The sequence below is a fragment of the Chlorocebus sabaeus genome, chromosome 25 (assembly GCF_047675955.1).
Source record: "Chlorocebus sabaeus isolate Y175 chromosome 25, mChlSab1.0.hap1, whole genome shotgun sequence".
Classification (NCBI taxonomy): domain Eukaryota; kingdom Metazoa; phylum Chordata; class Mammalia; order Primates; family Cercopithecidae; genus Chlorocebus; species Chlorocebus sabaeus.
In genome coordinates, this window is record NC_132928.1 from 15,173,732 (window position 1) to 15,188,396 (window position 14,665).

At 42.6% G+C, this 14,665-nt stretch overlaps 1 protein-coding gene across 2 annotated transcripts in view; it reads left to right on the top strand.

Moving 5' to 3' along the window:
• Positions 1 to 14,665, top strand: part of PTPN14 (protein tyrosine phosphatase non-receptor type 14) — a 205,382-nt gene that overhangs the window by 179,573 nt on the left and 11,144 nt on the right. For both annotated transcript variants that reach the window (XM_007988457.3, XM_007988458.3), the window contains 3 exons: positions 2,347 to 2,475; positions 5,178 to 5,412; positions 9,895 to 10,058. In XM_007988457.3, coding sequence (XP_007986648.2) covers positions 2,347 to 2,475; positions 5,178 to 5,412; positions 9,895 to 10,058 — 528 coding nt within the window. The remainder of the gene's footprint in view (positions 1 to 2,346; positions 2,476 to 5,177; positions 5,413 to 9,894; positions 10,059 to 14,665) is intronic.

The window sequence follows — 14,665 nt, forward strand, 5'->3', positions numbered from 1 at the left end:
AAAAGTATAGCATGGTTGGGTATATAGTATTTTTATTAATATACACAGATAACCATAGTTTTTAATAATTAGAAAGTACTGTCAAAAGAAATATAAAAGAGTAACTATCATAGATCATATTACTAATTTTTACTTGGATTTTTGAGAGTGAGAAGTAAAAAATGAACTCTAGGAAACTCTTAAATAAACTGTCAGTGGTGGGTTTCATGGGCTTAGTTTAGATTATGAAAAAATGACCAACATAATGTATTCAAACAAGGATGCAGATCACACAGCTGCTTCTTGATAGAGTGTCTATGAAGATCTTACATAGCAATATTATATTATCTTCTTCTTTTGGCCAGATCTCTTCCACTATTTTCCATCTGCTCTCTGAAAAAAGCTGTCACTTTGTATAAACTGTGCCCATCGGGCATTGTTAACGGAGAAGCATTCCCTTCCTTGGTATTCTCTGTGGCCCACATTTCATCCTGTGGATCCGGGTTAGACATGGGTGCATTTAATAGACCCATGGAGCTTGCAAGAACTTGTCCCTGTGTTTTGGAATAGAGGTGTATGTTTTGCCAATGTTTTCCCCCCTGGGTTCCAAGCAGCCGTTAACACAGAACAGAGATTTATTTGCTCCAGAGGTGGAATCACATCTGTGAAATCTACCTCAGTAGCACTGCTTGTTGTGTTTTTAATGCAGTTTTTAATACCCTCCTGTCAATACTTGGAATATGCTGAAAGGCCCCAGGCAGCAGCAGCATTCTCTGGAAGTATTTATGTTTCCTATACGTTGGGTGCCAGAGAGGCTAATGTTTAAAATCACAATTCCACGGATAAACCAAACTCCTAGCCAGCAAATATATGAATGTTATCTCCCACCAGTATTTGGAAAATGGATTTTTCTTGCCAGCTTTGACCTAAACATGTCTTGTGTAATGAGACAATAACTTACATTGTTTTTGTTTGAATCAAGTTAGCATACAGTTTTATCAAATAAATGAGGGAAAGAAGTTTCAAACAATGATGACTTCATTGCTTTTTGAACTCTCCAGAGATCTGCATTGCATAGATGTAGAAGGGGCCTGCCTTTGCAATATCAAGGCACAGAGCTGGAAGGGAGAATAGAAAGAATTCCTCCAAAGGCCACCATTTCACCTTGACGGCATGACCTTTAACACTTTGGGTACAACTTCTTATTTATGGTTCTCTGCAGCTAGTATTTATAGCTGTAGAATTATCTTCCCCTGATCACCCTGAGCCGCAGGGATAATAATTTTATTATCCAAAGTCATGTCATGACTGTAGTTCAGTTGGATGCCATGGTACTACCAAGGTGAAGTTATTGATAAAATATTATGTGCTGTTGACAAGAGCATGCGTAGCATCTCTGCCGTGCATGGCACCACAGAGCAGCAGTGACAGCAGACGTTTATGATACACTTCATCTCAGATCCACAGGAGAAAGATAGTGCTCCAAAAGGGATGTTGTTTCATGGCCTTTTTTTTTTTTTTTAAATTGTTTAATTGGATACCATGAAGCACTGTTTTTCAACTGGATTACAACACAGTGGTAGAATGTGAAATCAGTTTAGTGGTCATGACCAGGTGTGTGTGTGTGTGTGTGTGTGTGTGTGTGTCTGTGTGTGTTTCAATGAAATAGACAAGAGAAAAGAATGGAAAGTGTCAGAGTACATTGCACATAGTAAGCATAACTATTATTTCTGTAACAAATCCTAAGTTACACATGTTCATATGTATGCATATATATGTGTGTGTATGTGTATGGTTTTTAATAGACACTAGTTTGCATATACTGTGAGTTACAAACAAAGATCAGGTAAAGGCCAGGCGCAATGGCTCAGACCTGTAATCCCAGCACTTTGGGAGGCTGAGATGGGCGGATCACCTGAAGTCAGGAGTTCAAGACCAGCCTGGCCAACATGGTGAAACTCCATCTCTAGAAAAATACAAAAATTAGCTGGGCATGATGGTCGGTGCCTGTAGCCCCAGCTCCTTGGGAGTCTGAGACGGGAGAATTGCTTGAACCTGGGAGACATAGGATTCAGTGAGCCAAGATCATGCCACTGCACTCCTGCCTGGGCAACAGAGCAAGACTCAGTCTCAAAAACCAGGATTAGGTAAATGTTTTAATAGGCTTGAGTGGCAGAAAGTATTTTCATGTGAGAATGTGTTACTAGAGTAGCCTCTGTAGTCTCAGGGATTTTGTTAATTGAACTAACTCATTTGGCCCCAAAAATAGATCCAAGGTTTTAAGGTGGATACAGATGGACAGGTGATGAGCAGGTAATGTTGTCCTGGACTTGGAGTTTATTTACCGATACTTTTCTTGGTTTTTAGGTGGTGGTTGGCGGGGCAGAATGGCACTACATAGCCACCCAGGGGCCCCTGCCACACACGTGCCACGACTTCTGGCAGATGGTGTGGGAGCAAGGAGTGAATGTCATTGCCATGGTCACCGCAGAGGAGGTAAGGAGAATGGCCTACTCCACGTCCTTTTCCCCAGGGAAAGGGTGGCCAGAAGATGGGCTTTGTGCTGGCAACTTTGCTACCCTACCTTCTTCCTGCAGTGCTGTTTCTCTGCAAATGCTTTTCTCTTTGGTATACATCTGTTTTCTTACTTCCAGATAGATATTTTTCCCCTGGAGATAATTGATTGTTGTAGCTTTTCCTCCTCCCATTTTCTTCTTGCTTTTAACTCTTTTCCTTGGATTGTAATGCACTAAACTGAAAATAAAACAACAGAAAACCAAAAATGACCAGACTTTAGTTCAACCCGTTGACTTTGTGTACCAAACAAAAACAGTGATCTTTCCACTGGAATTTGGGAGTCTCAGGCTGCTCTGGGCAAATCGACATAGATGCCCAACTCCAGGCACCCAGCTCTGCATGCCACCATGCTTATCAGCTGAAAAGAGACCAGAAGCTGTTGTTCCTGGAGAGGCCTCTGTTCTTTGGTGGAAGAAAAAATATCTTTTTCTTCTTTTGCCAAGCCAAACATAGTTTTTCTGCTGTAACTAGAGAACTCTATGTGATGTTATAAAAAACCAGCCTACACTGCCAGTCAATCCAGTCAGTGTTGCTGTCTTTGCAGGGAGAAGTGTTGTGTTTCTTCTCTTGTCACATTCTCAAAATTTCTTTAACCGCCTTCTTTTATTTCTTTCATTAAATTCCAGTTTATGTTTTGAAATCATTCAAGGGACTAGTTTCGTCTGTGTTTACCAATATCCGTGGTATTGCAATGGCCTTTCCTAGCTACGTTAAAGGGGTCAGGAACAAAGAAAACTGGGAAGGAAAAAGTCATATTTTTCTTCCTTGACTGTTTTGAGCATTGGCTTTTCAGCACAGTCCATTAGAAGAAAATAATGAAAGGGACATCAGGCTCTTTAAAGCCAGTTGTACTTCCCTGGGCTGAGCTGTTTGACCTTCCCACAAAGAGAATGAATCCTCCTTAAAGCTTCTAGAATAGATTTATCACCTTATCAGAGCACACCATTGCAAGGCATTCATTCACCTAAATACAGCATACCATCTGTGCTAACTTCAGGAGTACATGGTAATAAACGAGACAGGCACCATCCCTGTCCCCATAGAGCTTATGTCCTAGTGGGAGGGACATTCAAAAGTGAACAAATAAAATAAGTGCAGTTAGCAGTAAGTGCCATGGCAAAAATGGAAAACTATAGTCCAGAGCGGGTCTGGGTGAGTACAGGTCTTCCTGCCTCATCCCTCCTCCTCTTTGTGTGGGTTTCAGCCGCAAAACTGTCATTCACACTAGGGGACTCCTACTAAAGGGTAGCTTCACGATGTGCAACCCTGAGCTCCAGACTCTGTATCATGTCACACACTTGCTGGAAGGCTGGAAATGAAAACATTATTAATAGGAGCATAAATTCAAGGGAGAAAATTTTTAAAAATGGAAAAAGGGTTAAGAAAGAGAGTGACTGGGGACTACTTGAGATCAGGGCATGGCCAAGGACCCTCCGAGGAAGTGGCATTGGAGGTGAGACCGGAGTGACAAGGGGCCAGCCTTGCCAAGACAAAGTAGCATCTAGTGATCTGTGGGACAGCTGGGGACTTACAGCCTTTTAAAATCCATAACTGATTTAGACACTCAGCAGAAATGTAAATTCGAGGTAAATCTGCTTTCACAGGATTGGTAAATAAAAGAGGAACGTGTGCTTCCAACTTAAGGAGACTCAGTTAAACCAAATGAAGCCAGGCAAGGTAATTTATATATTCCCCAAAGATGTGTTGCTTTATAAGTGGGCTTTACAAGAGGAACTCTAATGTTCCTCTAAACAGCCGTCAGGGTTCCCAGAACCTGTCACCACTGCAGCTCTGTGTGTTCAGTGCTCCTTCTCTCTCACCACCTACCTACTCCTTGCCCTGAATCTCCTCAGCTACCGCCTCCTCCACACTCCGCCCCTTCTCCAGGGATTTTAAAACTGCAAAACTGAAACATAGACCTTGTGTAAATGGTTGAGAGTACATATTCTCAGAAAATATTATAAAATCAAGGGAGAAAGAATGGTGATTTAACCAGCTGTTCTCAGTTCTAGTTGTAGATGGAACCACAACGCATTGGTCAGGCTGAAACAAATGTGAGATCAACACTAGATAAAGACAGTGTCGGTAGTCAGTGTGCTGTAACAGAAAGAGCTCTGCCTGAACATCCGAAAGGACTAGCATGACCTACAGCAATTGCTGGAACCCCTTCCCCACTTGTCTAAAACCTTTGAATGACTTCCCATTGCCCCTGGGGTGAAATCCAAACTTTCCACCATGGACTGTGAGGCCTTTCCAGTCTCCTGTCCGACCACCTGCCCCCTCACATGTCACACTCCAGTCACCCCGAAGACCTTCATTTCTTGAATGCACCAAGCTTGTTCCTGCTTCTAGGCTTTGCACTTGCACTTCTCTCTAACATTCCACTGCACCTCCGTTGTGAATCTTTTAAATTTTCCATTGATGTAACTGTCATTGTAAATTGTGTTATTGGTCTTAACTAGCATGTATAGGATTTACCGTGTACCGTGGAGACACTGCAGAGTGCTGCTGAACTAGCGATTTAGAAGCTCTTTGCATTTTCTTCTGTCTTCACATCTTAGGATTAAAAGGATGAGAGCTTCCCTTGACCTAGTTCCAATTTTGCTTTATATGTGATTTAGGAGGGCGGACGAACCAAAAGCCACCGATACTGGCCCAAACTGGGTTCCAAGCACAGCTCAGCCACCTATGGCAAGTTCAAGGTGACCACGAAGTTTCGAACAGATTCTGTTTGCTATGCAACCACAGGCTTGAAGGTCAAGCACCTTTTGTCTGGGCAAGAAAGGACAGTGTGGCATTTACAATATACTGACTGGCCAGATCACGGCTGTCCAGAGGACGTCCAAGGATTTTTATGTAAGTGTCTGTCTTCCCAGTCTGCTACCTGACTGACTTTTACCTACTGTGTCAATAATCCAGCCGTTGGAGATGAAATGGAAAAAGAGGATGCTTTCTCTTAAGTAGCAAAAGTATTATAATATTGAAATATATGTTCCTTTCTTATTATGTAGAACAGAGAAGAATAATACATGTCACTTATTCTGTTTGCCTTTCATACGCATAAGCTGAAAGACTGTGATCAACATATTGGCTCTACCTTGATTCAGACCTTTAGCTACTCATTTAATCGGTAACTATTCTGACACATGCTACAACAAGGACGAACCTTGAGGAATGATGCTGAGTGAAGATAATCCAGTCACAAAAGGACGAAAATTGCATGATTCCACTTATATGAATGAGGTACCTAGCATAGGCAAGGTCAGAGGCAGAAAGTAGGTGAGAGGTTACCGGGGCTGCGGCAAAGGGGGATTCGGGAATTACACACTTTTTATTTTTTGAGGTGGAGTCTCACTCTGTCATCCAGGCTAGAGTGCAGTGGCACGATCTCAGCTCACTGCAACCTCTGCCTCCCAGGTTCAAGCAATTCTCCTGCCTCAGCCTCCCACGTAGCTGGGACTACAGGCGCAGCCACCACGTCTGCCTAATTTTTGTATTTTTAGTAGAGATGGGGTTTCACCGTGTTGGCCAGGCTAGTCTTGAACGCCTGGCCTCAAGTGATCTGCCCGTGTCAGCCTCCCAGATTGCAGGGATTACAGGTGTGAGCCACCGTGCCTAGCCAGGAATTACCATTTGATAGGTGCAGTATTTCTGTTTGGGACAGTGAAAAAGTACTAGACATGGATGATGGTGATGGTTGCACAACTATGAATATGCTTAATGCCACTGAACTGTGTACTTAAAAATGGTTAAACTGGTAAATTGTTGTGTCCACTTTGGCACATTAAAACAAAAAGGAGAAATAAAATTTAAAAATAGGCTGGGTGTGGTGGCTCACACCTGTAATCCCAGCACTTTGGGAGGCCGAGGTGGGTGGATCACCTGAGGTGGGGAGTTTGAGACCAGCGTGGCCAACAGGGTGAAACCCTATCTCTACTAAAAATACAAAATTAACCAGGTGTGGTGGCGCATGTCTGTAATCCCAGCTACTGGGGAGGCTGAGGCAGGAAAATCGCTTGAACCTGGGAGGCGGAGGTTGCAGTGAACCGAGATTGCATCATTGCACTCCAGTCTGGGCAACGAGCGAAACTCCATCTCATAAATAAATAAATAAATAAATAAATAAAAATAAATATAAATAAATGAATAACATTAAAATATTTTTTCATGAAGGTTTGCATCTCACAAGCCCTATATTTCCCTACAGTCGTGAATCTCAGTACTTTCTCATACTTTCTCATATTTTTATGAAGACACTAAGAAGTATTGAAACCCTCTTGTAGCTTTCGAAACTGAAATTTGCTCAATGGCTAATTAATTAATTTCTGTGTATGTGTATTTTTAGAATGTGGTTATATTAGAAACTAATTCACCAGACTATGTGCAGTATTTTCATTTGAATGGCCCAAAATTGGCCATGTACCCACTACATGTCAGGCACTGGATCAGGCTCTGAGAATGTAGAGATGACAGAGTTCAGTCTTCACTTTCAAGGTACTCAGAGCCTAATGGGAAAGACAGGCCAGTCATCATCGTCCAAAGATGAGATCTGATACCCTCCTCTGCTTTTCAGTGGTGGCTGCAGCTCTCTCTCTTTCCACATGCTTGCCTAACTGTCCTGTGCTTGTCGGGAAACCCCATTCCTTACTCACCCAACTGGAAAGGAGCCCCAGATGCTCCCTGTAGCCTTGCGCCTGCTCTGTTGTTGACTCTTCAGCTAGTGGAAGACCTGTGACCACCATCATCCAGATGTTGGATAATGTCAAAACCTTGATTTTATTTTGGTATTCATTTAGAATGGGAGAAAAAGGGAATGAGAGAGAGAGAGAACAGGTTCTCAAGACCTAAAAATACTGATTTACAAGTTCCAATAAATATTCTGATGTGTACTTATCCAGCAATACAAGCATTTCATTTCCGTGAAAGTGACGATGGTACGTGAGGGGTTTGGCACTGAAAGCAGAGAGTAGAAAGATGATTGAAGTCAGAGGATCTAGAGTAAGATCCAGAGAGGATTCATGATTTGCCTGAGGTCAAATGGCTTGTTATCTGTAGCTTGAAATAAGGGCAGTGACCTTTGCAGAACTTCCCTTCCTCCTAACAGTGCTCATTGTATTTCTTTCAGCTGATCATGTGCTAACTGACTGATTAAAATTTTCTCCAAGAAGCAGAAAAGGGAAATAATATAAGTAGATCAATTTGTTGACTGTCTAATAGCTCTGATGAAAGAGTGAGCTTATAAAGCACTTTAAAGAATAGCCTTTTAAATCAGAACCAATTAAGGAAAGCCTGTCTAAATTACTGAAAAATACATAGTAGTTTTAAAGAATGTAAATGTATGTGTTATGCTTTTAGGAAACTCAATACACGTATTCTGCGCAGGGCATTAGAAATGTTGAATCTGTTTTTCCTAGGTTTTAAAAGATTTTTTTGCCCATGTTTAAATTAGGTTACCTGGATGCAGAGTACCTAAGCCAAATTGTTTACTGCCCTCCAGAAGTCTTTACTGAGTTACGGCGTAAGGAACTTTATTAATATGACTGATAGAGGAAACATCCTTTAAATCCACCTCTCTATTACATGAAAAGCTCTATTTGAAAGTAGCATCTACTGTATTACCCAAAATTCCTTTTATTTTTCTTCTTAAATTTAGCTCAAGTAAAGCTTTGTCTCTTATATGTAAATATTGCCTTTGGTCAGACAGAATACTCAGTTGCCTAACGTCTTTTCCCCCTCGCAGAAAAAGTGTAAAGAAGATTCCACACACAATATCTAGCTTGTGTTGGTACCTAATAGTAACTACTCCCTCTGTTCACCTCACTATCTCCTTTTTGGTTTTTTTTTTTTTTTGAGACGGAGTTTTGCTCTTGTTGCCCAGGCTGGGGTGCAATGGCGGGATCTCGGCTCACTGCAACCTCCGCTTCCGAGTTTTAAGCAATTCTCCTGTCTCAGCCTTCCGAGTAGCTAGGAGTACTAGCTGGGCTAGCTGGGATTACAGACGCATGCCACCATGTCTGGCTAATTTTTGTATTTTTAGTAGAGACAGGAGTTCATCATCTTGGTCAGGCTGGTCCCGAACTCCTGACCTCAGGTGATCCGCCTGCCTCAGCGTCCTAAAGTGCTGGGATTACAGGAATGAGCCACCGCGCCCGGCCCTTCTTTTTTGTTTTGTCCTATCTCATGGTACATTACAACTACTACTAGCACTGCTCTTACTAGTACTAATAACTATTACTAGTCATCATCATCCTAGTAGTAGTAGTAGTGATAATAATAGTTTACTTTTTTGGTAAACTACTTCAGATTATTTTGTAATTAGATAAGTTTATAAAGGAAAGTGCAGGTTATTTATATATGTCTGTAAACAGGTGCTTTGAAATTATTTGAATGGTTCAAACCTACTTTTTTCTCTTCAACAATGTAAACATTTCCCCTATAGTCTGGTTTACACTTTTGCTTTAGGATGAGGTTCACTGAGTATCAAGAACCTTTAAATCTGTTTCTCTCCTGAGCTACTACAAAATCTAAATTATTAATTAAATTTTGGGGGTTTTTGGAGTGTCTGAGGATTACACTTCTGTACTTTTCTCTTTTGTCATGGTTGTGAAAAAAGTCATTAAGGCTTGGAATCCTGTGATTTTTCTTTTGTGCCCAGTCGGAGTCATGAACACACCCCTCCCTGCACAGCCCTGCTGAGCCAAGCAGATGCTAGAAGGCATGGGGGGCATCATGACCCCCTCCACCTCACACACATGTTGCCTCCAGAAAGGGGGTTCATCTTGGGCTACTCACATAGCCCCATGGAATCCATGCTGAAAAGCAGACTCCCCAAAGTCTACTTTAACATCCAAAAATGAAGTCAAGCCTCAGTTGACATTCACTCATCAGTGAGGGGAAGGAAGAAGGGGCAGATGGATGCTCTCTCCCTACCAGAAATTGGCTCTGACAGGCGGGCATTTCAAGGGGACTTAGCAGTTGTTCTGATCCCAGTCTGTTAATAGCAGGAATTGCTGTAAGTAATGTCTAGAATCATCTGCTTGGGGGACTTAGGGATTTGCAGAGGGGAAAACAGAATTTAATTTTTAAAAAAGAACTATTTAATTTAAAGAACAAATTCTCCCATGAACTAATTGACTCCCAGCTGGTCCTTTCTGGATCCAGGACTATACATTGGGTACCAGCCAAATAATTAGTATCTTGTAAGAACTGTAAATTATTGTCACTTAAAAAAACACACACACACACATTCACCATCAGTTCTCTTCTGCTCCCCCCTCCCCAACTTATATGCAAAGCCATGGAGGACTTTGGTGACAGAATTTGCGTTTTGTCCTGCAGCCTACTTGGAGGAGATCCAGTCGGTCCGTCGCCATACCAACAGCATGCTGGAAGGCACCAAGAACCGGCACCCACCCATCGTGGTCCACTGTAGTGCTGGGGTGGGAAGGACCGGCGTGCTCATTCTTTCTGAGCTGATGATCTACTGCTTGGAGCATAACGAAGTGAGTCATTCTGGGCTTCTCTCCGGATACTCCACCTTGGGGACAAGTCTACACCCTTGCCAAACCTTTGCCCGCGCCCTTGCCTTTTCAGTGGTTAATTTCCTCTCTCCCGACCAGAGTTTTCCAGGCTCCTGGTTCCTAGTTTGACTCTGACATTTACAGCCCTCCTTATCTTTTTGCCCTCCCACTGCTCCGTGTAGATATCCAGATAAAAGAGGAGAAATGAGGGCGTGCAATAGAAAACACTTAGAAAATGTGATCTTAGTCGGCATCTACTTCCAGAAGTCTTTGGCATTTTGTAGATAGCCTGGTTTCATTGTGGGTAATTTTCCATGGTGAGTTATTTGACCCCATATAGTTTAGATGTGTCTTGCATTTCTAGGATGTGTTCTGGCATAAATCCTAGGTGAAGATGTGTCTACTTGGAAAATGTTTTTCATTCTTCAGAGTGAGGTTTGGGGGGTTGTTTGCTTATCTAGTCTGGTAGTTGTGTGGTGTAGCGGAGCAGAGGAGATACTTAGAGCATGCAAACATCCCCGTCTTTGCATCGGCTGATCGCCCTACCCCTCCTTCCTGCAGAAGTGGGGTGCTGCTGAGCCCGTGCATACAAGGTACATGGCATCCCTTTGCTGCTGTAGGATTACGGAGTTACACTGGGAGACTTTGGATTTTGTGTAGGTGAGACAAACAACAGTCAAAAGCTAAGGAATAGTTCTTCTACCTTCTAGCTACCGGGACATTAGAATTTTTAAGGGGCTTTTGCCTGCCATACCAGCCAAGTAGAGGAGCCATGCACATGTCACTCTTCCTGTTTCACGGAAGAGGAAACTGAGGCCCAGAAGTAATTATGTGATTCGTCTAGTGCCGTGTGGCTCTTACGCAGTGGTACTGAAGCCAGAAGCAAGGTCTTCTGTGTCTGAGTCCGGAGTTATTTCCTGTCTTCACTCTGCCTCCAAACGCTGTATAAGATTTGGTTCTTACTCAGTGTTCAAATTATATGGCTTGAAAAAGTAAAGGAAACTTGTGGTTTGGTAGTTCTTAAATTATAGAATGATTTGTTGCAATTCTGTGGAGGAATTTATATGATAATATACTATTTATTCAATAGCATGAATCGTTTGAAAATCAGATTAAATATGAAGTTTGTCATATTGAGTCTTCCAGGAAAACAACAAATGCTAAACTTAGACATTAAACTTTCTGCCTGTGAAATGATAATTTTGAGAATCTTCTAGTCTGTCCATGGAAATGAATGTTTGTGCCGCTAAAAATTGGAAAAGGGGCAATCTGAACTGTAGCCTAATGTTAGAAAAACATAAAACAAAGCTTGAGCGAAATGCTGATCATGGAATCAGTTGAGACTACATAACAGAAATGTCATTGCCCTCTGAGTTTGTACCATTTTGTCCCACATAGGATTTTTTTTATTGTTCGCCTCTCTATTCCTCTACTAGAGGTCTCTAGAAATTTCTAGAACAATGAGTAACCTGCCCACGGAGTCTCAATCCATCCATTGCTAGGAAGACAAAATAAGATGAGGTAGAATCAGTGTGTGCATGGCTTGAGGGCCTCATCATCACCTCCCCCACCTAATTGTCCTTTCCTTCCCTTCATATCACTTTTGTCACCAAATTCCCTGCTTGTTTTCTTTTTTCTTTTGTTTTTTGAGAAAGGATTTTGCTATGTTGCCCAAGCTGGTCTCAAACTCCTGGGCTCAAGCAGTCCTCCCACCTCGGTCTCCTGAGTTGATGGGATTACAGCTGTGGGCCTGGCCACTCCCCTTCTTTCACCGTTCCCTGTGCTCTGCTCCCCACTTCCCCTTTTCAACTCAAGAAGCCATTCTGTCTTGTCTGACATTAAAAACTATTCTGAGCTCTTTGGAGACCCGTCAAAGGCTGAGCCTCAGTGAGGCGATGACATGGGGGCTCACTGAACACCAGATGTTATTGGACCAGCAGAGCACAGACAAGGCATATCAAAGCCAGAACAGTTTGGAGTGAGGGATTCGGCCAGTGTGGCCTCCTGTGGACTTGGTGAAGGCTCACAGTGGTTAAATGCTCTATGGTGTGTCCAAACATAGCAGATTTCCTCAGTGCCCAACTGCATGCCAGAACATTCTTTGCTGGGACGTGGTCAATCCAAAAAGAACTTCTGTTCCCATTGATATTCAAAGATAGCAAGATGACTCATATTCTTCACTTCACTTCCCCTAGCACAAATATAGCCAGGCTTATCTGTCCTATTTCCCATAGTTGCTATTGGTAGATGGTTAGGGGGAAAAAATGCTCTACTTTTGTTCTGATACTGTTTCAGGCCTGGCTAGTAAGATCCAAGCCCCTATTTCAGGAGAAGAGTAGACCATGTTTAGTTTGTTTGTTTTTCAAGCAAAGATTTTAACAAATATATATTAAATTGTGGGTCCCATTTTTCTCCTGTCCAAACTTTCCTGCCTTCTTTCCACAGCTTCTGAATTTAACATACTTTATATTTTAGTCTGTAATTCTTGCAGTTTTAATTCTGTCAGTGAAACGACCTTTCTTTTTCCTGGACTTGTCCCTCTCAGTCTTATTCTAAACACAGAAAAGTTGAGCAGAAACAATGAAATGCAGACACTTACAATGAGGTTGGTAGCTGTGCGGTGGGGAGTGGGGACAACTGTCCCAGGCTGCTCTGGGAAGCCTCCCTGTGGCCCAGTGCTTTTGGTCACTGAGTGTTAGCTGAGACATTTTAAGGTGCATAGAGTTTTTCAGAAAGCACTCGTTTTATGGTCTGCAGTACACTCTCTCAGTCCTCTGGATGTAGCTGTCTGTTCCAGCTACAGCTAATTACAAAAACTTAGGATCTCAGTAGCCAAAAGGGCAGATGTCTTGATCTTGCTGCTTTTCTGAATAAGTTATACCTCCTTCATAAAGTGAGGAGGAGAAAATGTCTTCTAGACAAGATTGAGCAAGTGTCAACTGCTTTGTGCTTCCTTGGCTTGGGGACAGTTAAGAGCAGAGCCTGTGGGAATGAATGAATCTTTAAGCCAGCTGGGACCCTTTCATTGAAGACCAGGAGAACTTTCTTTGTCATGTCCCCAGACTTCTCCATATCAGACAATATACTGTCATTTAGGCTCAGTCCTACAGGTAATTGAGATGGGGATGATGGTAGAGGAGGAGGAGGAAGATGTGGTGGTGGAGGAGGTGGTGATGGTGACAACATTGAAAATAATATCTTAACAGCTAGCTTGTGTCTAGTGTTTGCCATGTATACGCACTATTCTAAAGCCTTATAGTATTAACACAAGTAGCCTTTGCAGTGACACTGTGCACCAAGTCCTGTTAGTACCTGTATTAGTCCATGCTCACACTGCTATAAAGAACTACCTGAGACTGGGTCATTTATGAAGGAAAGAGGTTTGGTTGACTCACAATTCTGCAGGCTGTACAGGAAGCATGGCTGGGAGGCCTCAGGAAACTTACAATCATAGTGGAAGGGTGAAGGGGAAGTAAGCATGTCTTCACATGATAGCAGAAGAGACAGAGCAAAGGGGGAAGTTAAAACATACTTTTAAACAACCAGATCTCATGAGAATTCACTGTCACAAGAACAGCAAGAGGGAAATCTGCCCCCATGTTCCAATCACCTCCCACCAGGTCCCTCCCCCAACACTGGAGATTACCATTCCACATGAGATTTGGGTGGAGACACAGAGCCAAGACCATGTCAGTATCCTCACATAACAGAAGAGAAACTGAGTCATAGGCAAATGAAGTAATGTGCCCACTTCCCACAGCCAAGAAGTGGTAGAGCTGAGATTCAGCAGATGAAGCCTTACTTAGAGCCTGTGCTCTGAAAACCAGTGCGGTCCTGCCTCCTGACTAAAACCTTTGCTGGGTAGGGGAGCGGAACAGCCTTATTCTCTCTATTCTTTTAACTTCAGTGCCCAACCACAGAGTAATCCTCATCAAACATGAAATTAAGTTCATTATTAGGTGGCTCTAGATCACATCTCATGATACTGGTCACTTTGCAATATAATTTAGGCAGAGACCTACTTGTTACCATCAGAAGCTTATAACCTAGGTTCTGTATTTTGATTCATAGTTCGAAGATTCACATGCCTTTTTTTTCTTTTCTTACTAGGCAGGGACTTGACTTTGTCCGTTTGCACCACTGTGATTACACCACTGCACTCTAGCCCAGGCAACATCACAAGTTTGTGATGTGCATTCCTTAGTTGGTGTTGAACAAGAGTGACTGATGGCACGTGTCATGTCATAACTATACACAGTTTGGAAATAGCTGAAATTATTTTTCAAGGTTCAAAGGTTACAAAGTCAAGCATACAGCTGAGTTTTTTATTATTTTCTTTTAAACACTTGCTTAGCCCTTGAAAACTTCCTGGGTGCCATCATTTGCCCGAGATTAAGAGCTCCCAGAGCACAGTGAGTATGCTGAGGCCACCATGGCCTCCACAGCTCGGGGGTGCTCCAGCCGTATGTGTCCTGGCTGGTCCAGGAGGATGGACGTGGTGAAGGTGAGGGGAGAGGACACTGTGACGGCCTCTGGTCTGCTCAAGTATCCATGACACTGTATTAATTTCCTTTCATTAATGATAGTAT